Source organism: Perognathus longimembris, chromosome 2 (genome assembly GCF_023159225.1).
Source record: "Perognathus longimembris pacificus isolate PPM17 chromosome 2, ASM2315922v1, whole genome shotgun sequence".
NCBI lineage: Eukaryota > Metazoa > Chordata > Mammalia > Rodentia > Heteromyidae > Perognathus > Perognathus longimembris.
Window position 1 is genome coordinate 116,838,855 of NC_063162.1, and position 26,987 is coordinate 116,865,841.

The following is a 26,987-nucleotide window of genomic DNA, read 5'->3' on the forward strand; positions in this document are numbered from 1 at the left end:
AGGAGGGTGAGATCTGAGGATTGTGAGTCAAAGCCATCCCCAGAAGGAAGATCTGTGAGATTCTTATCTCCAGTTAACCATCAGAAAACCAGAAGTGAGGCTGTGGCTCAAAGTGGTAGACAGCTAGCCTTGAGCAAAAGAGCTCAGGGAAAAAGTGCCCAGGACTGGCCAGAAAAAAAAAAAGAAGAAAGAATAGTTGAGATGATAATACTTATGACTTAATCTTAAGTATTTTAGATTTTATACACGACAGTCACTTGTTAAGTATGACATTTTCCTACATGTATACTTTTTACCCTCTATAAAGTCTCCATTTATTGATGAATGAGGTCAGTGTCTCTGGAGCTAAGGAATTCCTTCCTATTGAACACTTAATAGATTCTTCTCCATGTTCAAGTATCCCTTAGAGCAGCTCCTACCTCCATTTCTTTGGAGTCAATATCTCTCTTCTTTCCTCCTACCCACTCTGGATTGGCAAATGCCTCTTACCTTCTACAAGTATGGACTACATGCACTCGACATTAACAGAATTCTCTCTAGTTATCATCAATTACCACCAAAGACCAATGAAGATTTATAAAATGCCTGTTTATTACATAAGCAGCTATCACACATCTGTTTAACTGTCAGACTACCCTGGTTTGTGTACATAGCTGCAGCTCCCACCATTTAGGAGTTTATAACGTGTGATCATTTCCTCTATATAAAAAAAAACGCACTGTGTTTTTGCATGTTCTCATTCCATTGGGTGGTAAGGAATGCTAATGGTGGTGCCCACACACATGGCTATTAAGTACGGTTTCCCAACCTACCGACACACACCCAAGGCGGGGTGAATCTGTTGTATGGTATTTTCCTCTGCACTCTAACATGTTTCACAGTGTCCCTAGCCTCACTGGACACCAGGAACATCCATCTGTTTGTGACAATCAAAAATATCTGCAAATGTTGCCAAATGTCCCGAGGCAGAATTACTCTCAGTTCAGTATTACTAATACAGAGTGCTTATATCCTAACGTAACTGTTTAGGTGATTATATAATTGAAAAAAATCTTCCCATCTAATCCCATATGACTGGCAGTAATCAATCTGAGTTTTCTTGAACATTATAGTTGTCATTGTTCTGTGTATGATTATCTCACTGTAATTTTTAAAGACTACCTCTCATACTCTTCTATACAACAAGCATATATTAAATGCATGCAGTTTAGTTAGCAGTGTGTGTTCCTAAACAAAAACAAAGATGAAAGTGTAGATTCTGCTTTCAAGGAGCTTTTGTTAAAGTTGAAATAGGGCATGCAACAGCATTTTAGGACAAGGTCCAACAGAGTTACAGCAGGTGATACAAACTTCTCAAAGGAAAAATAAGCATGTCAGTACTCAAGTTCCCAGAAGTGCTCTTAGGAAGCTGATGAGAGCCAGGTATATATTGGATGAGTTGCATATCAACTAGGCAAGAACAGCAGGAAGCCATAGAGAAAACCACCTAAGCAGGCTGTCTGAAGGAAGCCATTAGGCTCTATTAGGGTTCTGGGCAGAGGGCTCATTTAGATTGCACGTGTGTGTGTGTGTGTGTGCGCGCGCGCACGTGCATGCCAGTTCTGGGACTTGAACTCAGGGCCTGGGCACTGTCTCCTTAGCTTCTCTTGCTCAAGGTTAAGCACTCTACTACTTGAGCCACAGCACCACTTTCGGCTTCTTCTGTTTATGTAGTGCTGAGGAATCAAACCCAGGGCTTCATGCATGCTAGGCAAGCACTCTACCACTAAGCCCATTCTCAGCCCATAAAAAGCAGAATTCTGATTACTGGAAAGTTCTGAGTGACAGAAATATCTGGACTTTCGGTATACATTAAAACCCATTTCATAAATGTACATGATATAAGAGGAGGCAAGATACTAGAAGACAGTTACTGAAAAAGAGAAACAAAAGTTAACTACAGAGCTCTTTAATGATGAAACACTGGAAAAGTAATGACAATCTAAAGAGGAAAACATGGGCAGCAGGGACCATCAGAGTTAATTAATTAAAAATCAACCAGATCATGCTGAGTAGAAGAGAAGGAAAACAAGTGAAGCCTCAACCTAAGTAAACCATCTCCAGCATTTATAGATCTCTCTCTATATATAAACCATCTCTAGCATTCACAGATCTCATGTTACTCACCTTAACTAACTCTTAGTCACTTCTTCACTGACTGTTTCGTTACTTCGTATTAACTAATGACATCCAAGCACTCTGATACGTGAAGACAATAAACAGAGATGAAGCAGCAATGCACCCATAATTTGGAGGGAGCTCTACTTCAAGGTATCCATTGCCTAAAATACCTGTAGACTCTTCTCACATGGTCTCCTCTTACAAAAGCTGGTCATTGAGTCATCATATTCCTAATAGTTCATTCTGAGTAACCTCCTTTGTAATTATATATAATTGAAATAGCCAACAACAACAAAAAAATCAACAAACTTTTTACAAGGTGAACACTTTACCACTAGGCCATATTCCCAGCCCTCAACAAACTTTTTTAAATCAACCTTTTGACTTCTTTAGAAAAAGTCATCATTGTGGGTTCTAGCTCTGAATCATGCTCTAAGCAAATTCCAAATTTTCCAATTGTCTTTATCCATTTCAGCAATCTCAACTTAATATCAACTAAACAACTAAGGAAAAAAGTTCTTTTCTTGGGGATTTCCTCATTGTTACTCATTATAAAAATAAAAAGTATACTAGCACTGGGGGTTTGTTGATTAGTAAACATATTAGTTTATTAATACTACACTGGTTTTTACCAATTCACATCAGAGACCTCTAAATATTCAGTGCTTTCTAGCAATTGATGTTAAACCTACCCTTTATGGTACAACTTCTGAATATTGGTGCTACCAACATTTTGAATTTTGTCTCCATGAATTGTAAATGGCTTCCATGATCTATTACATGCTACTAGAAACATCCTTTACCAGTTGTGACAAGCAAAATGTTTCCAGAAGTTGTCAATGTCCCCTGGATGTGGGGGACAAATCGCTCAGAGTTCAAGACCATTGCAGTAATATGATCTTGGAGAATAAGCAAAGGATCACATAGTACTTGTGTAATTCCGGGTATAAAGAGTAGATGAATAAATAGAAGAAATAAAGCAAAATAACATTTGTGCTCAATAATTTAAAAGAGAAATCCATTTCTAATATGATGTTACAACTTTCCAGTCTTAAGAGCATGACTTTTCCCACCAAAATGAATAAGCTCAAGATATCACCAAAATAACCCACTCTTCATAACTCCTTCAGTGATCTAAAGATGTGCTAGAATTAAAATTGGACAGGGGTTTATATTATTTTTTAACCCTACGGCTATGTCTTCATGTCTGGTAGTACATGCATGGCTTTGAAATGCACAATGCTCAGGGTATTTTAGAAATTATCACAAAGCTCTATTTGCATGATACATGTGGCATTTTGCTTACTGAAAACTCAGACATTAACAATAAAGAATCAAATGTCAACTCATTTTCTTAACCATGTGAATCCAACCTCTAAGACTGTCTTTTTCAGACAGAGGCTACATTCCTTACACCATACTCTATATTCTGGAGTAAGAACTAAAAGGGAGCAATGGCACTTCTGTGTAGGATACCACATCAAGAATATCTGTCAGCACTATGAAGACCAAGGTGGCCCTATGGAAGTGGAAGATGTAAGGAAGACACAAAGGAAGCAGTTAGAGAAAGTAGAGAAGACAGTTATTGAAGAAGTCCCTGAGCAATTCTTTAGTGCAACGCAGGTAGCAGACATTCCTTAGAGATTCCTGAAGTCCAGAATCCCTGTCCCAGAAGGACAAATACAATAAGGTTCTCAGGGGAACACTATTCTGCTACCATAAGATCTCTCTTTCTTGAGCTAGTTTTAGTGGGTCTTCACTACTGTTAATTCTAAGATCTAATCTTTAGGTTATGGCCCAAACTAACCTCTGGTTTCCTTCTTCTGGTTTTAAGAAGTCACCTTAAAATCTACTTTCTTAGCCAAGCAGAGTGGTGCACAAATGTAAATCCCAGCCACTTAGGAAACAAGAGACAGGAGAATCTTAAGTTATAGGCCAGCCCAGGCAAAGGTAACATGACTGGGTCTCAAAAACAAAAGTAAAAACTAAAGGACTAGGGGAACAGTTCAAATTGTAGAGCACTCGCTTACCATGTAAAAAGCTTTGAGTGCAATCCTTAGCATGGAAAAAAAAATCTACCATCTTTTGTGAATGGAAGGAATAGGGAATCATTATATAGTGGGTACAAATTTTCCATTTGCGATAATGGGAAAATTCTGGAGAGGGATAGTAGTGAAAGTTGCAAAACAATGTGAACGTGCTTACTATCACTGAATTGTATACTTGAAAATGGTCAAAATGGCAAGCCTATGCTATGTCTATTTTTCCAAAATAAAACAAAGAAACCAAACCCATCTTGAAAAAGTAAGATTCAAAATATTCTATCTATAGAAGGTCCTAATCCTCAACATAAAACAAACCTAAGAGAGCTGAGGATTTTCCCCCTACATTTAATATAGTATATTATGTTCCAAATACTCCCAAATTTCAGCAAGGTCTTTTACTACCACTCTGTTAAAGGTGAACAATCGTAGGCTATGAAATGAACTTTAAATGGTTTTTCAACATTTTGGTTTTTTTCCACCACTTACCATTTTATGTGCATCTTTATAACATATAGCATTATAAATAAGTTAAATGCAAAAATAGATATGCATGTGTCTCCTTCTGACGAACTTTTTGTGGGGTGAATTCTGATGGATGTAAGGGAAATAACTATCTTAAACTGATCGTTAATTTGCCACATGTCTAAAGTAATCAGTTTATATCTTAATATAATGTGACAAAAATGTCTATGCACCCAGATAAACACAATCTACCTCGTACATGTCAACACTAAAAACAAAAACAAAACAAAGAGCCCTCTAGATTTGAAAGCATGTGAGACAGAACAAAACCTCTGGATGGCATGTCAAATACAAGTCTTTTAACCATGTTTTTCCACATTAAGACCAAAGGCTGGATGAATGCAAGATGAATTTACCTTATATTTCCCACAAGAGACATAGTATGAAATGAACAAACAAATGCATATTTATTTTGGTTTTGGGCACTACGTCAACAGTTCAAGATAAACAACATGGAAGTTGGTATTATACCACTTTTGGAGCCAATCTAATTTTATTTCAGTAGTATTCCCTTGCATTTTTTGTGTTTTTTTTTCCCATTTTAACTTCATTTCTTCTGCTGAGTCTAGAGATATATACTCTATAGGAACTGGAAGTTTTTGCCAAGCTAATTTTTACCTCTTAATATTTTAGTACTTGAAAAAAATCATATTTAAAATTTTGATCTCTTAATTGTTTTGGCCTTTCCTATTCTTTTCATCCACTTTCTGAATTTCCTTCTTCCTAAATATCTTATTTTTCTTCTCATTTATAAATATATAATTTTATTGTTTTTATTAAGGTGTTGTACAGAGGGGTTAGTGTTCCATAAGTCAGATAATGAGTACATTTGGGGGGGTGACAGTGTCACCCTTTCCTTCACTTCACCTTAAGTTTCTTCTCATTTTTTAAATGATGCTGTTCTTCATTTAAACTCCCTGACTACTGTTCATTGCTACCTCAACCTCTTCATTTTTCCCTCCAAAGATTGAAGAGGGAAATTTTATAATTACTTACCCAAACATAACACAGCAAAAGATTGTCTTTCCAACAGCCCTTGTCTCATCTATCAAAAATAGCCAAAATCTATAATCAAGTGAAAACATTACTAACTGAAACTCTTGTAGCAAGCCCAAGCATTGTTCAATATAAATGCCAATTCATTAGGATTCCAATAGAGGATAAATCTTAGAAGTATCTTCCCGATATTAAAAAAATTATGGCTTTTAAATGTATCTTATTATATTTGTATTCCTTAATGATGGAATTACCATTAAAAGTAATAAAATAATGGCTATTATATTACACCTTTTATGGTACCTTTCATTTCCAAGTGTAGTGATCACTAAGTATAATTTTCAACACACAGAATGCCCATTAGATCAGAACATGATGAATAAAATACCAAAGAAACCAAAATGCTCATTTTTACGTTGTGAGGCAGCCTCAGAAGCCTTCAGTCTTAAACATGTGCTACTATTTCTCAGATTTAGATAGCAACATCCTAGAGAATGCACAAGAAAACAAAAGGGCCTATACTGGCTCCAGTACTCCTATTCTCCCTAAGATCTGGGATGCTCAAGCACATACTATGCTCTTCAGTACAGCTGGCCAAAAAGTTTAGTAGAAATGCTACAAACCTGTCTGAAACAAATGATTCACTTTAAGAATCTTCTAGAAAGTAAATACACTTTAAAAAAAAAAAAAAGGACAGACATTGTGCCTGGTTAAAAAAAACAGAGTTTATAATTTCCGTTTATCTTCACCCATTATTATGATGATTTTACATAATCATCAATGGAGTGAAAATGCATGTTTAACGTTTTAGTGTCCCTGAACTCTTCTAAAAATCTTATGCTTTGGAACAAAGCTCTTCATGTAATTTTGCAAGTATTTTGAGGTTGAGTGGTTAGATGAACAACCAGAACATAATCCATTTTGAGCTGGTAGGATAGTCAAATAAACAAAAATATGTTTCTGAATGAAAGACATTCAAAGGAATACATATTACTGCATATTTTCAGCATGATTATGTAACAAGACTCCACTTCAAAGCTAACTTTTCATTTGGATTACATGTGCAAAAAGGTCAAGACTATGTTTTCTGTAGGGATTTTCATTTTTGTTTTTTTGGAAGTAGCTAAAGGGTAAGGACTTCTTGCTATTTACAGGCCCCTGTAAAGATGAAAACACATAGATTGACTAATAAATACCTGTGCTAAATATAGCCACAGTCTTGCTATAATAGTAACTTCTTCATAACAAATCACTTAAGATTTTCCTTGTTTATAATAAAAATAAAATTTTAAAGAGACAGTATGTCAAGGTAATCTAGAAATTAGTTTTAAAACTACTTCATAAGTTCCCCCCCCCCAAAAAAAAACAGGTTGGTTGTCAATATTGAGCAACTCTCAACTAAGCCCTGTAATTAATCCAACGAAAGCCTAGTGATTAAAAGTTATGTAAAATAACTTCAAGGTGTTCTGGAATTTTCAAGTCTTCCTAAAAAAGTTCATCTCCATCTCTGCTCAATATCAATAATTTAAGAGTCCATAATATTTTGCTACTTTGCAAAACTAGCATAACAAAAATAGCTCTCAAAAAATTAATAAAAAACAATAAAGTTTCATATCCCTGGTGGACCAATTCTGGACCATTCAGAGAGTAGTGAGGGACCCAAGGAAAAGATCCATGACTTCTTACTTACTGGGCCTCATTGGTCCCTCTTAAATGTGAAGTAGCAAATACTGCATTGTACACTGTAGTTTTAACTGCATTTTTTTCTTCCACTTTTGCCTCCACTATTCACTTGTACAGAAACATTTAAAAAAAAACAAACCCAAACATGGAAGTGGTGCTGTGGCTCAAAGTGGTAGAGCGCTACCCTTGAGCTTAAGAGCTCAGGGATAGCACCCAGGCCCGGAGTTCAAGCCCCATGACTGACAAAAAAAAACAAAAACAAAAAAACCCACCCAAACACATATAGCAAGATGGCCTTGAGAGGAAAAGACCTGTTTATTAATAGTCCTGAGCCAAAGCCTCTTCCTTAGACAATCACCATCTTAAGAAAAAATAGGGCTGGGGATATAGCCTAGTGGCAAGAGTGCCTGCCTCGGATACACGAGGCCCTAGGTTCGATTCCCCAGCACCACATATACAGAAAACGGCCAGAAGCGGCGCTGTGGCTCAAGTGGCAGAGTGCTAGCCTTGAGCGGGAAGAAGCCAGGGACAGTGCTCAGGCCCTGAGTCCAAGGCCCAGGACTGGCCAAAAAAAAGAAAAAAAGAAAAAATAGTATCCAGTGGAAAATATAATGGCTTCTCCTAGCTTCTCTAATTTTTTAAATGATTGCAAAATTTTGATGATTAAAAAAAGTCCCTATGCCCTGAGTTTGGAACAGAGTCATTTGATACTATTAGCCATTAGTGGTGAAAAGAGAAACCAGGGATTGCTGAGTAATCAGGAGCATATGCAACATCCTCAGCACTTTCTCTGCCAGATTCCAAGGTGAATCTACTTCCTTTGACATGTTCCTCTTCCCTGCTTTTCTCCCTGGCCTAAAGCAAGATTATAAAAAGCTGAATGCCGGGGCTGGGAATATGGCCTAGTGGTAAGAGTGCTTGCCTTGTATACATGAAACCCAGGGTTCAATTCCCCAGCGCCACATATATAAAGAATGGCCAGAAGTGGCGCTGTGGCTCAAATGGCAAAGTGCTATCCTTGAGCAAAAAGAAGCTAGGGACAGTGCTCATGCATGTCTCCAGATATGCCTGATCAAACCAATTGCTTAAATATATATTTTGTACACAGGTATGAACATATATAATGGGCTAGTAGTATAGCTCAATGAAAAGTATATTTATACATGTATATATAAATACATATATACACACACATAAATACACATATACATGAGGACATACATGTAACACACATATGTATACCTACTGACAACATACAAATATATAATATATGCCAGAATTAAGCCACTATACATCTGTTTTTCAGATATTCAAGGCAAGATAGCTTCCTCTTCTAGTAACAATGTGCATTTTTGTCAGCATGCTATTTATATGCATTTAATTTGCCATATACAACATTTAAATCCCAATGGCCACTGCATGACTATAACATTTGTAATACTACAAAAACTGTAAAGCAAGATAAATAATACCATAGGGTCAAGACTTGTGGTCTAGTCTTCAATTTTGAGGCCAGATAAACAGCCTTGAACAAGTAACTTAAATTCTCTGTGTCTGTTTCTTTATCTGCAGGACAGGAGTTACCTATCTTCCCCAAGCTTCCTTTTTGTTGCTATAAGAAGAATACTCAAGTAGCCAACTCTCATGAACGTTTACTATATACATAGGTATATATCTATCTATATCTGTAGAATATGTGTGCCAACATTTATATGTTGTTGTTCTTGTGTTTTGAGACAGGGTCTTGCTTGAATTAATGAACTATAGTTCATGGATATTTTTTAATAATTTATCCTACAGACATTAATGCCCTGCTCTTATATATTACATACCTATATGTGAAGTTGGTACCAGCCCACAATCAACATAGTGCATTCTTGTTAAACTGATAGCAGATCTTTCTAGTTCAGAGACAGTCCACATGGATGGGATACAGACCTAGTACTAAGACTACAATCAAATTCCCAACCTTATCCTCATGATCAAAAGTCCTTTTTAACGTCTCCCAAGAAAGTACAAGTTACCAAGAAAGTACACATAAGTCACAGTAATTTATGACTTCAAATTTTTATTTCTATGTAAAAACAGGGTAAGTTTTAAGGACCTCAAGGTCTTTAACAATCTATACCTGCCAGAATAGATTCATTGGATTTACTAAGTAAATAATAATAATGAAAAAGAGTTGGAGGAGAAAAACAAGGTTATAGAAAATTTAGAAGGGAAAGAGAATAAGAATCAATCTCACGTAATATTGCTTGTCTCACAAAAAACCAACAACACAAAAAAGGCAAATTACACTAAAGCTCTCTTCATTCAAGCAGTTGGTTTTGTTCACTAACTGGTCCCTTACATATCTAAGTGCAGTGAGTACATTCCCAACTCCTACTGCCAAGTTAAAATGAAAACGTTCTCAGTCTAGAAATGATTGAGGTGGTTTTCTTTAATCAAATTAGAGCGGCCAAGTGTTCCTTTCAAAGGTAACTGTCTACTCTGCAGCTGTATGCAAACTACCACATCAAATGTGAGAGGAAAAAATAGCGATAGAATTGTGTCCTTACAGTACAAGGCTAGCTGTAGAGATGGAGAAACAAAAGCATCAGTACAGCTAAGAATTACATTCACAGTACGCTTCCAGAAATATGCTGACTTCACAAACTCTGAACAATGTACTGAAACTTCCAGTATATAATTAGCTATTTTGGGGAGGAGAGGACATGGGGGGGAAATTCCCTCTTAAAAACAACTAGGCAGCAATAGATACCTTGAGTCATACCCTAGCTACCAAAGACTCAATGAAAAACATTAAAAGACTTGCTGAGACTTCACAGAAAAAAAAAAAAAAATCTCATGGACCTTGCTTTTTTCACTTCCTGTCTCCATCAAAAACACACCAGAGTGAGTAAACTTGAGTATCTAACAAGCTTCAATTAAGTTTGTAATGATTCATTTGCATGAAGAATTTATTCTTTTAAATCATCAGACATGGGAAATTCCTGCAAAGAATAATTTATAGTGGGCTTATTTTTCTAGTTTGTTTCCCTTACAAAAAATAGAATTGGCCAACATTCCCAATATAATGTCAGATTATCTTTTTCATGTTACAGTTTATACCAGCTGTTGGTTTAGAGATGGTATATTAACAGAATGAAAACCTAGAATATGACTATGAATTCAAACGGCCAGGTGCAACAGGAATTGAAAGAATGAGACAATGTTCTTTCTACATTCATGGCTCTTCCCAGAAGATTATGTTGTCTTCAAAACTAAAGAATGCAGAATAAATAGGGCAAAAGTATACTTAACATGATCCCCCCATTCTTCCAGAGCAGCTGTTTGGTCTTAAATTATTTTGCTTCTGGTGAAATTTGCAAGTATCATCTTTGATCCATGCTTCTTTTTTAAGGATTTCCGCATTAAAAAAAAACAACTTCCTGTAGGTAATATGCAATTCTCAGTCTACAACAATTCTGCTCCCAACAAGAAAGTGAACTGAATGACCAAGTATAGACTCATCAAAAAATACCTAAGAATTTGTCACCAAAAGTAACACAAGACAAACAAGCAAACAAAAACAGTAGAAAGAATAAGCAAATTTTCTAGATGAATTAAAATAAATCTCAGCAAAGGTCAAAGGAAAGCAATTAGTTTAAAAAGGTATACACTGGCTTTTCAATCCATGAGCCAACAGGTAAATCCAACTGCTTTGAATCTTTAGTGCTGAAAGGAAACTTAGGGCCAGGTGTACATACTCTGCTCAACAGCCTTGGTTCAATTCCTAGCGTACATCTACTAGCCCACTAGAACCACTAGACTTGAGAATGGAGAAACTTCTGAATGAATCCGATTCCCACCTGTTGCATCACTGCTAGCCTCTGTTCTAGACATAGCTATATCATTCTCTCTCTGTTGTCTGTATTCCCAACCCACTACATTTGTGACCATAAGTAAATGGTCGTTTAAAAAGCCTCTAGACTACGGTAGTAACTTATTACACAATAATATTAACCTGAACAAGTACTTCAATAGATGTGTATCTACTTAAATTTTTAAAAACTTCAAACTCTACTCCCTTGCAAACTGACACTGCACTTTAGGAACGATATCCTTGCAACTGACCACACATTGACTGGAAACATTACTCCTTTTTTCTTATTCTAGTCTTCCTTTCTTCTCCTTTTCCCTCCTAAACATTACTTTTATCATTAGATATAACCTGGTTAGATAATAAGAAAAGGAAGATATTTGTAATATCAGCCTAAAATAGGAGCCCTGGTTACAAGGCCCATAATGGGACTGACCACTTGGGCCTCTCACTTGAGCACTAAAACTGCAGCAATTCACACAAGGACTTCACAGTGTACATTAAAACTCTTTAGGGGAATGTATACATACACCGGGATAGGAATTCACATCCTAGAAAATATGAAACCATGTCCCCAGATTTCCACCAAACTATTTAAATCAAATCTGCAAAAAAAAAGGGGGGGGGCATTTCCAATCTCATGGCATATCATTTAATATTATTGATAGGAAATTATGTTCATTATTTAATGAAAACAGCAATGGAAGCAGTAATTTAGAAAGGACATACTTTAGAGCCCAGTCCTCATTATTCCAATATGAAATAACTTCTTCCTAAATCAGAATCCAATTTATTACCATAATTACTAGGACTATACAGTTAAATGAATAAATAGGAAGATAAAATATCTGCTAAATTTGGTATTAATTTACATTTTTGTTGTCAATAAAGTTACAGTAAAACGTAAGCTTTGGTCACAGTTAATCCATTTATTCATTTACTCAATGAACAAAAAAAAAAGTATCTTCCCTCATGGAGTTTCTATTCTAATTGGAAGCAGACTTTCCCTTAATCTGTGCAAACACTCAAATACTTTTGAAGGCTAAATACAGTGGGCAATGAAAGATGGATAAAATAAGATCCTCCCTCAAAAGCAGGTAGAACAAGGGGAAAACGAAACCTTACTCATTCAACAAGAATTGACTTGAGGGCTTTCCACACATACTAGAATTTTCATCTCATTGCAGATGTTGAAGTCTACCAAGAAACTTCAGATCTACTTGCTATCCCAGATTCTCATCTCTGTCTCAGCTTAGGTCATTTTCTCCCTTCCTTTTAATGAGTATGTAAGTCCTTTCAGATACATGGCTACATGTTACCCATTCTTCCTTTGCTTAATGATGGATTCACATCTTTTTATAAAATCAGCCACAGAGAAAAACATATCAGCCATCATTCATAAACAAAGATGCTTCTCTGGACTTGTCTCAAAAGTTTGTGTTTCTAGGACTGGAATTGGTACCACAGGTTCAACTACAGTTACAGCATCAGCCACATTTGAGAGGTTTAAAGTAGTGTGCTAATAACTTTTCTCTTGCAAAATCTGATACATCCCAGAGACCATCTGGCATCAGCTTTGGCGTAATAATCTAGTAGTTAATTAAGTAACCAGTGATAAATCCCACAGGCTTAAGATTATTCACACAACTCTTGTTTTCTCTCTTAACATATAAGAAAGTGGAGTCTGTACTCTCCCAATTCCTTAACAAAACTTATATAAGTGGCATGCCCTTCATTCATATGTAGCTCTCAATATTGGAATTTCTGTCTCTTGGTTTCTCATGGGTCAGCAAGAAAATACCTTAATAACTTCGCTAAGTAATTTTATACGATTGGGGATGTATATTATATCATTTAAAATTTCCAACTTAAAAACTACTCTGTCTCTTGGCTTTCACCAAATATTTTCAAATGAATTGGGCATATCCAATTACCTTAAAGTCTGCCCTTGAACTGAAGTCTTTTGTTTTTCTTGTTCTGTTGCTGAAAAGAGTATTGATGTTTCCAATATTATATTTTGATGTCTTCTAAGAAGTTTCTAGGAAAAGTAAAAGTTTTGTACCAACTATCAGGAACATAAAACACAGAAATTTTGTAATTACTTCATAATAAAAGGAAGCAAAGAAAAAGAGGGGGGTTCACTGGAGATTACTGCTCCTGAAATAGTATGATTCCTTACTACAGATAGAACTTCTTAAAGACTTAAACACAGAGTACATGGAACAAAACATTAATGATACAAAGCAATTCTGCACTAGGAATATCCTCAGACAGCAAAGGGAAATTACAATGTGGGTCATAAAGATGAATAGTTCCATGTGACACTTTCAAATTTAGAAAAGAACAGTAAAGCATCTCCCTTGTCTTTTGAGTTGCTTTGGAAAGTGAAATACAAAAAAAAAAAAAGGCCATCAAGCTCCCATGTGTTGTCAGAAGCACTTGAGCACTTGGGTCCTCAGCCTCTCCCACATGTACACACACAAAAGTCCATTAATAAATAAGATGCAACATGGGATAAACCTAACATCAATTTCTAATTCCCAGAACAAAGATATTTTACTATATAATTGCTATAAATCTAATGCACATCTGTTTGGAAATAGCTCCATTCCTATGGGGTAGAAAAATTATAGTAAACATAATCAGTAAGTAATATGGATATCTATGAACATCCCAGCTTCTTCCATAAATTCTGTAAGTGACTTGAGGGCAGGAATTAGTTTTGTTAAATAATACCCTTCATATATAAAATATTTGATCTTTTATTAATAATTCTATTGGTCACAGCAACCCAAAGTATAGAAGTAATTTCCTCCTGTACTATGAAAAAATGGCAGCCAAGAAATATTGGGAATTTACCTACGCCACATAGTTAGTAAATTAAGTAGTTAGGACAGAATCAAAGTCTCCTGAATCCTAGTTCACTAGCCTATACACTTTAAACTTACTATTACAAAAATTTTGGAACATACACAAATGGAGATAGAGTAGTATAATGAATCTCCATAACTTCCAACAGTGACCAACTCATAATCCAATCTTGCTCCATTTATATTCCATTTTAAAGCAAATTCTAGGTCTACTTTTAGGCAAAAAAAATGGATGGACATTTCAGAATGTTAAATACTTTTGACCTCACTGAATCACATTTAGCAAAAGAACTAAATATACCCAATGCTCAATAAATACTTACTGAATACTAGAAACATCTATTCCTGACCCCCAAAAATTAAACTTTGAATTCTCAAATGGAACATACTTAATTTATTCACTTACCAATATTCATTTTGAGCTACAAAATATGTTTGGGATACATGGTGAAACAAGACAATACTTGATTCTTTCGGGAACTTTGCATTCAACTGTGTGCATGTCCATGAACTAGTGTGTTCACATATACCATGTGTGTCTTAAGGACTAGAATTAGTTTCATTGGTCAAGTATTTCCTAACTCAATCTACCAGTATGGCAAGATGAAATCCAAATTGCCTGTACACAAATCATGTGGAGGAGAAGAAGACAAGGTCTGGATGGAATCCAGAATCATCACCTTTTGGAAATTACTAAGAAGGTTTTACTTAATTCCGCCATAACAGTCTTTCCACTATAGAAAGCCAAAGAAATGAAAATTAATGGGGGGGGGGGAAACAAAGAATTCAGGCAACTGAGTAAAATGTATTCATGAGACTCCACATTCTTCCATTTTAAAATGTTCAAATCACTTTCCACTTTTACTGAATATGTGCTCATTTCCTAACACTAATATCTTCTCCACAGTATATAAATCAGGTCTGACTGTATAGTTAACTATGGGAATGACTTACTTGAACTTCAAAACTCAGTTTAATATAAACTATAGAGACTGCAGGAAAAAAAAGGAAACTTTTTTCAGCATTTTAAGTCATTTCCCAGAAATCCCAGTCAGTGTAATCCAATATACAAATCTGTTCTCCCTCTTTATTTGACATTCCCTAATATCAGCATTCTCTCATATAATGGAAATAACCCATATGGTCCCCTCCTTAATAACTAGACTCCTTTTCTACTATTTTATCCACTTGTTATTTCTTCATTTGATTGTCACTGGATATAATCCAAAGACATTCTGCCTCAGGAGCTTTATAATGTGAAATGAAAAGCTATAGGTAGGAGGAGGTGAATATTATATAGTTTACAAAACAGAATTAATATATAAAGAAATAGAAATATACTAAGTACCCATATTAGAGGTTCAAAGTTGTCAGGGATCCAAGAAAGCAGAAATGTATCTCAAAGAGGTATTAAAGATCTTACCAAGAAGGTGGCACAGAATGTTGGCCCTTAAGGATGGGTAGCATTTCAACATTTGTAAAGAGTGGTACAGGGAGGAGCAACAAGTGTATATTACAAGATCAGTCCAAATTAAAGTCCCAGAGGTGGATGTCAAGAAGAACAACTAGGGGAAATGGAGGAGTCTGTTTACATACATGCAACAAGCATACATGCAAAAAGCACATGAAAAGAAAATAGGAAAATACAGTAAAATTTATGTGTATTGAAGACAAAACAGTAAAAATTTTGAATAGGAATGTGTATTTGAACATTCTTTGTGTGTATGTGTGCTGGTCCTGGGATTTGAATTCAGGATCTGGGCCCGGTCCCTGAGCTTCTTCCCTCAAGGCTAGTGCTCTACTTCCTACATTTTGGTGGCTAACTAGAGCTAAGTCTCATGGGCTCTGCTACCTGGGCTGGCTTTAAACTGAAATCCTCAGATCTCAGGCTCCTGTATAGCTAGAATTTACAGGTGTGAGCTACTGGCACCCGGCTAAACATTTTAATAAGACTTTTATGTGTTTGCATTGGAGTTAGTTAGCACTCAAAACTCTCCCAATATCAATGTTAGCCTTACTAATGCTAATCTAGTCTTCTTCACTCATTCACTCCACATACTGGCCAATCAATAGTTGTGAATTCACTGTTATTATTCATGATTATAAGAGATACAGTCCTTGTTCATAGGTCTGTAAACACTGTCATTTAAACTGAAAATATGTTTACATTTAAGGGAGGTTTTTGGTCTGCAATGACCATTAGTCATCCTTGTTTTACTAATGTGGTTCATAAACCTGCCTAAACTTCAACTATCTCCAGTCAATTTGTATCTATGATGCATGTAACTTGGGAATAAAACAGATGAGTAAAAGAACATTCTTTAAAATTTAGGACCCCATCTAATTATAAAATTCCCATTCTGTGATTCTAAGATGGCTACAAGTCAGTTGTCACTAAAAACTTTAGGCCAACTGTTACAGGCAAAGGATGGTTAGGAATGATTAAGTGTCTTAACTCAAATGTCTTTATTATCTCAGATGGACCTCCAGGTAACAAGTTTATACTTGCGAGGATTCTTGCCATATGCCTCATGGTGTCATCTCTCACTTGTCAGGTGAAAGTAGCTAGTGCAGTTGGTGAAACAAAAAGTCAGTGATGGCAGCAAACTGGTGGTAATTCAAAGCAACTGCCCAGTGGCTCTTAGAAAAATTCTTGCTGGCTGTTGGCCGGTCTGCTCCACCCCACCACCACGGATCACCACTCAAATTCTGACCTTTAGTAGAAGGCTCATTATCAACCAATTGCAATGGCTCCTAGATAGTGAACAACACCCAAGATCACACTCACACTAGCTGCTTCTGTTACCTGGGCCCAGATTTCATTTCTGCCATGTTTTGTGCAATATCAGCAGTTCATAATTGATCACTTCATATGAAGACAGAGAAGCTCATCTGAAACTTAGGAGAAACAGCAATAGCTCCTCAGAAAGCTGTGACAACATGTATTGGCTTATGTGTTATGCTGTCTAACTTAAGTATTACTGTATTCATTTCATTAAGTACTAAAGCCAGTTTGTGTAATATTTCATTCATTAGACAAGTACCAAGCACTTCCATATTGAATTTCTTACTTATATTTACTATATTACTATTTAGCTGAAGTGGTTATAAGTATAACTCAAGTTCTTTAAAAACACAATCTCATAAACATCTTTTTAAAATAGATATGCTTCAGTAGAGATACTGCACAATTCAGAAATTTCCTAAATTGCTATCATTTATTCTTAGCAAACCTTCTACTGTCTACATATAGCTTTTTTTTTTTACACAGCAAAGTACCCCCAAAGATATCTAAATTCATATATTCCCCTCTTGCAGTCTGTTTTTTATCCCTGACTCTATAGGAGAAATTCTTAAAACCCTATGGTGATAAGTTACATTAAAAAGGATACAACCACAAAGGCATATATTCCAAATTACCAAGTTCTTCTGTAGGAACAAGGCAGAACTAGAATAACACTGGAAAAATATGTTTACTAGAAAACCTTGATAAATTGAAGACTTTTCAAAGAATTCTTCAGAATGAAAAAACCTAATTTTTAATGTATTGACTTAAATAAGTTATTCCTGCATTCACTTAAACAGGAACTACTAAATGTATTACTAATCCACAAAATAATCTTTATTTGCAAGGATCTACACAAACTGCCTATCTGAAGGCCTGGCTTCATACAGAGAGAGCCAAATAGCATACCACAGGTTTTCTTTTTTGCTTTAAAAAAAATTTTTTTTATTGTCAAGGTGAAGTAGAGAGGGGTTTCAGTTACATACAGTAGGTAGTGAGTACATTTCTTGTCCAACTTGATACCTCCAATTTTTCTATCTTTTAAGTTTTCCTAGAGAAATCCTAAGTGTACTCTCCTTTTATGCTGCATATTACAGGGATTACAAGACCCCAAATAATCACTGAGCCATCTAAATTCTCTTTGTTTCTTTGGTTTTTAAAGCACTAACTGCATTGGTAAAAATTTAACATATTTAGACACAGTACAGTTCACTCACTGATGAGTTTAAACCTTTGGTTTCCAGAATCAATTTTTGCACTTAAAGTTACTTTCACTAATATTGTAATAAACTTAATCCCAGGGGCAATAATGTAGACAGCATTTATCTATATTTCACTTAGGCATATGATAGAATCATATCTACTTTACAATGATAATATTATTCCTTCAAACATTGGGAAAACACTTCAGGGGGTTGCCAGGAGTAAGTGATTTCCCCAGGTATTTTTCCAGTAACCCCAACCCTGTGGCTTTTAGAGATGAGGTCTTTTCTAAGTATCTGTTGAATAAATGGAACAGATATTCATTTTTTCAATTTTTAAATTATCTTTAAGTAGTTGTACAAAGGGGTTTCAACTCAAAATGTCAGTTTATAAGTACAATGCATCTTGATCAATGTCATCCCTTTGATCATTTTCCCCTATCAAATATTCTTATATATTAGTTCCAAGGTAATGCCTTCTTACATGTCCTAAAGGTGAAATTTAATCTTCAAAAACCATGTGATTCTGGCTAACATTTAGTTATCTTGCCTACTCAACCCTCAAATCACTGGCAACTAAACTACTGCAAACATAAATTGCTCTATAAAACTGGTTTGATTCAAATAAAGGCAACTGAAACAAAGACAAATGAATTTGTTAAAGAGGAAAAGAAAAGCACCTCATGCCATAACAAGGTATATCCTGCAAGTGTACCTACTACTTCTGACCTGCTCAGTCCTCTATCCCAGCTTGTCATCTTCAGGTTGTCTGGCAGCATAATAGGCCCCTATAAACAGCTGGTGAATAAATGCACTGCTGACAAAACTTGTTATTTTGTTTTATCTCTCTATGTGTTTTAGTTCAGGATGGAAAACAGAACTCATTCATGGAGTGCAGAAACTCGATGCTGGTTCACACTGAAGTCTGATTTTGGCAAAGGCTCCTGAATTCAGGATTACCACTGTAAAATAAAAGTAAACTTACATTTCAGACACTATTTGGCTGATCAAGCATGGGCCTGGGAGATATCACATGCAGGTAAGCAAGAATTTCAGGTCATCATCTCTGTGTGTGCACAGAGTACCTTGGCCAACAACATCAAGTGAAGCATGGGCCTGGATGATATCACATGCAGGTAAGCAAGAATTTCAAGTCATCATTTCTGTGTGTGTACACAGTACCTTGGCCAACAACAGCAAGTCAGCTTTTCTGGCAAATCTTTCAAAATTAAATCTTAAAACCTAAAAATAAACTAATAAGATTATTGTGTTCTTTCAAACTTAGGCACTTAACTATCTGTGGGGAAAGCCTATAATTATCATTAATTACTTATGACTTGAAGGCACTTAAAAAGGCATCTGCTGTTCCAACAACTTTGAATAAACCAGGCATAAAACTGCAAAACTTATTCTATGGACAACAACAATTATAGGTTTGGGAGCTCAATTTTGACACTTGAAAGAGTTGTTGTCATTTCATTTAGTTCCTGACCCTGATTTTAAAAAATCTTACCAAACCTGTAAAATCAGAAATTCCTAATATCAAGCAAGTTAAGTGGGGCAGTGATTGTCCCAAGGCAGAGGTAGAGGAGAAAAAACAGGAAGGAAACCAAAAGAGAATGGAGATGGTCAGCTCTTGAGGGTAACCTATCAATAACTTCAAGTGTCACTAGTTTTCACAGCTTCTTACTGATGATTTTTTGCAATGTTTTTTTGTTGTTGTTGTTTTGGTTTTGGTACAGACTTCAGGCTAGTTACTCTCGAGTAGCTTCATGATTTCTAAATCCTGAAGTGTTTGAGTTTCAATATCATGTATTCTATAAAAATAGTCAGATGAACTGATACCCTCTTGGGAATCTATTCTAAGGCAAGAATCCCACCAATCTCCTGAAATACAAATATTCAAGATACATAAAGTACTTTTAAGTTTACAAACTCCACAAGGTAGGTAGAAACGGTGATTACCTCACTATAGGTAAAAATGGCAGAAAATGATGCTTTTTATTCTTCAATTCATAGTATAGCCTTGGGTAATTCACAGTTGAGAGTCCATGTCATTTTCAAAATATCTACAGATATATCCATCTCAAAAGGATAAAGCAACTCGATAGCATGGATCAGTCAAAATCGACCCAATATAACTTTCCAATTTGGGCTTTGTAAACAGTGCTATATAGCATATGAGCTCTCCACTAACAGGACATTATTTTATTTGTATACCTGATAATCACCCTCAATAAGATCTTCCACAGCTAACAAAAACAAGACAAAAACTCTGGTCTTAAAATTCGAGTGCTGAAAGTCACTCTTTAGGAAGAGCTTCAGGAATTCCTCTGGGGGGGGGAGATAGGTCCGGTGAGTTGAATAGGTATTCTCTCTTCCTCTCCAACATTTTGAAGACCCTCCTGCCCCCAAAAAGAGTTTTTGTTGTCTTTCAACAAGCACACACAGAGACTCAAAAGATAATATAATGCTTTTACATAAACTCCCATCTTTTAGAAACATTCTCCCAAACTCATTATCTTTCTGTTTCACAGCTTTGACTAAAGCATAGGCTAATGGGGTCCTAACTTTACAAGCCTTTACTACTTTATTTATGTATTTATGATTCTTTGCTGCTTTCTAGCTTCATTCTGACTGTGTTGGTAACAAAGCATCTCACAAATCACCCAGCCTAGGATAAGAGGAGACAAGTTAAAACCTCCCAGGAAGATTTTGGAGATGAGTGGTCTCTCTTGGTTCTTCAGAGGGCTTGGTATTCCAAAGGTCAGTCCTGGGTCTCTCCATTTTGATGACTAATGTTAAATTGTTTTGACTTTTTACAAAAATATTTAGCTATGCTTATTTACATAGTTTCGTCTACAAAGCACACAGTAGGCACATATTTGTCGAACAGAATCCCTAGATGGGTAAGAAAAAAAGGAGATGATCCTCCAAATCTCCTTTCTCCCACACATTAAGAGCCCAAAAAGGTTACAAATCACAACTCACTTTGCTGAAGTTTCTCTGCATTTCTTTTTGACTTCAAGCTACCTAGCTATGCATTGGTTTCATAAAGAAAAGTATGACACAACCACACACAATGGGGAAATTCCAGGATCACTAAGAAAGCATCATTATCCTAAATCACAAACACTTTCTTTTAACATTGGTTACTACACAGGAGACTGTTAAGAATTCTACATCGCCTACCCACTTGCACAATTGGTCCAGGGAAAGCCATGACAGAACATTTACAATCTAAAGAGGCCACATCCTATATTCACATCTAACCCTTAATAGAAATCTAAGGACTATGTCAGTATAGGGTCATGAAGTAATACAAACAAGTGACAATTTTGCAAGACCTTTTCCCCATGGTACTGGGGGTTTGAACTCAAAGAGCCTTATGCTTGCTAAGCTGACCCAGTACCACCTACCAACCACATTTTATTTTTTTCTTTTAAGATGGGGTCTCCCCATGTATGTAACACAGTCTGGCCTTAAACTCTTGACCATCCTGCCTATGCCTCCCAAATGCTGGGATTAAAGGAGTGCATCATCCTACTTGACTTTGGAAGACCTCTTTTCTAAAACGACAATTGACACCAAGTATCACCACTGAAACTCCTTAGACCATCAGAAATCGTTATTTGGCAACTTTGATAAAAAGAAATTGTGACTGGGATTAACATGTTCTTCTACTTTCCCTTCTAATTATCACACAACCTGTTACCTCCTCACTCATTCCCGGTCTCATAAAGTCCTCCAATAGAAGAAATATATATTATATGGAGCGGATGGAACCTGTTTTAGGCAGGCTGGATTTTGTCCCCAACAGGACCCAACTCCTCAGGACCCTTAAGGGGCAGTAAAGAGAAAGCATTTGGGAGTGGCTCAGCGGCAAAACATCAAATCTCCTTTTTTTCTTCTTCTGTGTTTTTGTTGCTTATTTATTCTGCTGGCAAGGTCACTGGCTCAGGCTCAGAGCTCTGGGGATAAAACTCATTCTCACCTTGTCTGGTTAATAGATCGAGTAGGGCCTCCCAGGGCGGCCCCTGCCTGGCACCTTCCTGGACCCAAGGATCTCCCTCCCACCCCCAGCCCGCTTCCCCGGAGCGGGGCCCCCGACGGCGCGGGTGCGACCCCCCCCCCCCCCACCTTCCTCACCTGACCACGTTGGGGTGTTCGAAGGTCTCCAGGTGCCTCAGCACCGCCACCTCGCGGATGGTGGAGAGCGGCATGCCCTCCTCTCCCGTCTGCACCCGCACGCGCTTCAGTGCCACAAACCGACCTCCGTTCTTCAGGTCGCGGGCCTTGAACACCTTGCCATAGGCACCCTCCCCGATCTCCGCCACGCACTCGTACTGCTGGTCCGCTCGGCTCAGCCCTTCCTTCTCCATGCCGCCCGGCGCTGCGTCGCTAGGGCTGGTGGTGTTGCGCTCGCCTGCTCGCTCCTTCGCTCCCTCGGTCCCCTTGGCCTTCGCCCTGCCCGCTCAGGCGCTCCGGTGCCTCCGGTGCTGGGCTCTCGCGGCTGCCGGGACTGGATGGAGCGACCTTCCCGCCGGCTCGCCTGGCTCGACTGCGGTGCGGCGGCCGCGAAACTCCGCCTGCCGAGGTGCTGCGCCGCGCCGCGCCGCTGCCGCCGGAGAGGAGCGAACCGCCGAGCCCTCCTCTTCCCTCCCCGAAACGAAGTCCTCTACCCCGACACGGAGGCGATCACATAATATGCCCCGGCGCGCCTCGGTCCGCAATGTTAGCACCTAAAAGACCAGAAGGGAAAACGAGAAGAAAGTGCCATGAGACACCCCAGGAGCTAGCTATCCACGGGGTTCCTCCACACTTCCCTCCTCCAACTCCTCCTTCCCTGAGCCCCCGTCGCTACCCTCCGCGCGCGCGCGCGCGCGCCCCGGCCCGCTTCCCCCGACGCCGAAGCCTTCCTGGTTTCTCCGAGAAAAGGCCAAGTTACTTTTCGTTCCCTCGCCGGGCTGGAGCCCGTCTTCACGCGGAGGCTGCAGGGGCCCCTCGGGGATGAGCGCCGCGCGGGACGCAGTGGAACGGGAGGGGGCGTGCCGAGCGGCCCAGAGTGTGCCGGGAGCGCGGGGGAGGGGAGGCGCCGGGCACGTCAATGTCACGGCTTCATATTTATACCTATATCATTGTTGCTCCGCGGCCCCCCTTGCTTCCCAGGGGCCCGGACCGGCAAGGCAGGAGGAGGGTCGGGGGAGGGGGATGGGCATTCAAAGGTCGTGCGCAATCTGGTGGGAAGGGACTTGGGAGGTTCACCCGTGTGGGGCCCGCAGAATGTGGGTGGGGGCTCCCGGGACCTTGTAACCCGATGCTGGGAGTGTGCGAGAAGGGGTGGTCAGACATCTGCTCGGAAATTGCTTCCTTTCTTTCTACTTTCAGTTTTTCTATGAGCAGACATTTAAAAAGGGCTCTGCACATACAAATGGTCGGGGGGGGGGCGGGGGGCAAAGGAGTCTTTGGTGGGAAACGGAATTCTCCCTCCGACTCGGAAGACCTCCCTAGTGGAAACCCAGGCAAGGCAAGCCATCTGGTAGAGGAGGGCTGGGGCTAGCTACTGAGGGTGGGAGACCCAGGGTTCCTGGAAGGATGGGTGAGTCCTCCCCCCCCCAAGGGATCCTACAAGGATAAGGGGAAAGGAGTGTCTGACACATTTTGGCTGGCCGTGTCATTAAAGAATAACTTCAGGAGCAAGATAGCATAACCGTGACTCATCTTGTAAGTTTTCAACTGACTTCTACCTTGTCAAAGCGCAACCTCCCTTCAGAGGGGGAGGGGTGAGTAAAGGTGATAAGAGGGGGGCTCAGTTCCTGGGGTGGGGCAGGGCCAGCGGCTCCCCGACCTAGGGAGAGGAGGCGGCTTTATCAGTTGCCCCTTGGCTTCCAGGGCTAAATCTGATTGTGCAGTCGGCACCCCCTCAGTCCTCTGCACAACAAAGCGCCTGAGTGGGGTGTGTGTGTGGGGGTACCCTCACTTACCCTACGCATTCACCGTGGCTACCCAGAAACTAGACAATCTCTCACCCACTCCCCCCCACAGCCTCCCAAACTTCGGCGCGACATTCGCCACGCCACAGCCGCGTGTCTACCTGCCCCCAATCGCTGGCCTGCTGGTCTTCTGGCAGGAAGGAAAAGAAAAGAAAAGAAAAAAAAACACCCACGGCGCGACCCCCACCGGGTGCGGGCGGAGCGGACCGCAGCGTGGGCAGAGCCTCCCACCCTTGCTCCTTTCAGAACTTCCCTTAAAAACCCAGAAAAGAGCCCCCCGGAGCTTGCCCCGGGGTCTGAGCCAGGTCGAGGGCCACACAGGTAGCGGGGGAACCGCCGGCGGTCGCCCAGCCCGCCCCTCTCGACGCCGCCCTCCCCCTCCGGCTCGAGTCCAGCCCGCTCCCCCCCCCCACCCTGCCCCACTCCCAAGCGAAGGAAGCGTCAGGGACGTCCCACCCCCGCAGGGAGCCTGCGCCCGGGGCCCCCGCCCGGCCCCGCACCGCCCGCGCCGGCCCCCTCCCCCCTCCCGCGCGCCCCCGGGATGGTCCGATTCGGCGGCGCAGAGAAATCGGAGCAGCAATGCCTTTCCCCCCCTTCTCCTCCACTTTTTTTTGTTGTTGTTGTTGCTTTCCCACGCTGGCTGAATGTGACTTGACCCCATTTCAAAAAAGTTTGACATAGTGCTTCAACATTTCCGCATTCCTCTGCGACTACAAAGGCTGCAGCCGCCTCCTTCTGCTTTCTGTCTCTGCTCTCTGTCTTCACACTCAATGAAATCCTTCATGTGCCTCTTCCCAAGCCTTGCCAAGCCCCGCAAGGGTCGCCACCAGCGCTGCGAGGAGAGGCCGCACCGGGGACCGCGACTCCCGCGTGTGCGCACACGCACAGTGTCCACGTGCACAAGAACGGGCGCGCCGCGGGGCCGGGAACTGATCTCTGCGGGGCGTGCATTTGAGCTCTGATATTTGAAACAATAAAAATAAAACTGGGAAACTAAAGCAAACGTGTGTCCTCGCGGGGCTTCGAGCCTGGGGACTGGCGGGCGGCGAGCTTCACCGCGGTGCAGAACACGCCCGCAGGGGTTGCCAGCAGGAAGCCTGCGTTAACTTTTAGTTCACAGTGGGGAAGATGGAGCCCACACCCACACCTCTGAAAGCTGCAGAGCGAGCTGGGGGGGGGGGGGACGGGGAGAGATGAACATGGGACTAGGAAACGCATTTTCAAGCTCAGGGTCTCCGGAGACCGTGCAATTTAAACCTCCATGTGAATGATTACGTTAATGTCCAAGCGGAGTCCAAGTTCCGTTTGGAGAAGCTAGATGAGAACTGTATGTGTGGGTGTTTGTGCGCATGGACATGTGGGAAATGGCACAGGATCTGGGTGTTGGGCGAAGTGGGGGGGGGGGGGGATGTCCCTGATGTGGATGTCCCTCTGCTCAGATTAGAAAAGATTCCTCTAAACTCCTCCAAACTGCCCCCCACCCGTAATCAACCGTGTCTCGGCTCCTAAGGGGTTAATCAAAGCCGATTCTGAGGCTACTCAGCCCCCCACCCCGGTATTTACCCCCTCCATCCTTGACTCCAGTCCTGGCAAGCCTCCAGATGTCTCCCCGGACCCCCTACCCTGTAGCCCATCCACCCGAGTCGGAATCCATAGCTTCTTACCTGCGGGGCCCAGTGGCGCCGGGCCTCCCGAGGGCGGCAGTGAGTGTCAGTCCGGGTCCGCACGTGTCCACCGCGCGCGGAGCAGGTAACGAGACTGGGGACCCAGCTGCAGCGCTCTCTCCCGCGAGGGGGTGGGCACAGCGGCGGAGGGCGGAGGGACTGCGGAGGGCGCCGCCCGCGCAGCGATGGGGGCGGTCGGGGGCCGCGGGGCTCCGGCCGGGGCTTGGGGGCCCGTAGTGGGGAGGCTGCAGGGGCGGACGCGGGCGCACCAGGGGCGGGGACCCGTAAGCCGACTTTGCCCGAGACCCACCCGGCAGCGAGACCCGGGGGGCTGTGGGGCCGGCGGGGAGGCAAGCAAGTGTGCAAATTAAAGTCTTCCGGAGAGCGGGGAGAGGCGGCCGAGCCCCGGCTGTGCTCCGGGCTTCCCAGCACCCAGGCAATCGGCGCCGCATCGGGGGCTAAGAAGGTCGAGGGGGGTGGGGGGCGGTGTAAGAGAAAATTTCCGGTTTCCACTGCAACTGGGGTGGGGGATCCCACGACTCCAATAAGCGGCGTGAAAGGGAGAGAGTGGGATGTGTGATCCCAAACCGGCAGAGGTTCAACACCCAGGGTCGCCCAGAGTTGGGGTTTTGACAGGATGAGGCGGAGGCTATCAGCAGTCTGTGATGTGGACAGATGTGAAAAGAAAAAGGGGGGGGGGGCAATAATTATGAAGGACCGGTGGGAGTGACAAATACCAACACTTTCCAAGAAACTGAAAAAAAAATCGGACCTAAAAAAATATAACTCTTTATTAAGGAGGGAGGGGAGAGCGGGGGTGTGTTGGGGCGGGGGGAGCTTGGCAGGATGCCTTGCAGAAAAGAAAATACTAATCTGTCCAAGCACTTTTCACTTTCAGCTTGAGCTACATTTGTTTTGTTTTCCTTCGCTTCCTTTCGGCCTCACAAAGCCCTATCTTTTCCCTTTTGGACAGAGGATATGGTTTGGAAACTGTCAGGCACTCTTGTGGTTAACGATCTACTTGAAGGGGCTTGGCGGGGTCACAATTATTAAGTGGTTAGTAACTGCTGAGGGTTCACTAAGGTATTTCTGAGGAGCTAAAGAAGACTAAAATTTAGTGTAAATAACACAACTGCAAGCTGATAGACACGCGCACACTCACAGAGAGGAGGGCTTAGTTTGAATGTGTTATTGAAATGTGAAAC

At 40.6% G+C, this 26,987-nt stretch overlaps 1 protein-coding gene across 4 annotated transcripts in view; it reads right to left on the bottom strand.

Annotated features, from left to right (window-relative positions):
• Cdk6 (cyclin dependent kinase 6) overlaps positions 1-25,910 on the bottom strand; it is a 189,861-nt gene extending 163,951 nt beyond the window's left edge. For 2 of the 4 annotated variants that reach the window (XR_007210085.1, XM_048340026.1), the window contains exons 1-2: positions 23,074-23,601; positions 22,275-22,867 (exon numbers count right to left, since the gene is read on the bottom strand). Coding sequence is in view for 3 of the 4 variants with exons in the window: in XM_048340026.1 (XP_048195983.1) it covers positions 22,275-22,507 (233 nt within the window). In the remaining variant the exon portion in view is untranslated. Of the gene's footprint in view, positions 1-22,274; positions 22,868-23,073; positions 23,602-24,219; positions 24,352-25,782 lie in introns of those variants that run through there. The other 2 variants (XM_048340027.1, XM_048340028.1) reach the window with 2 other exon arrangements.
• Positions 25,911-26,987: the final 1,077 nt, after the last annotated feature.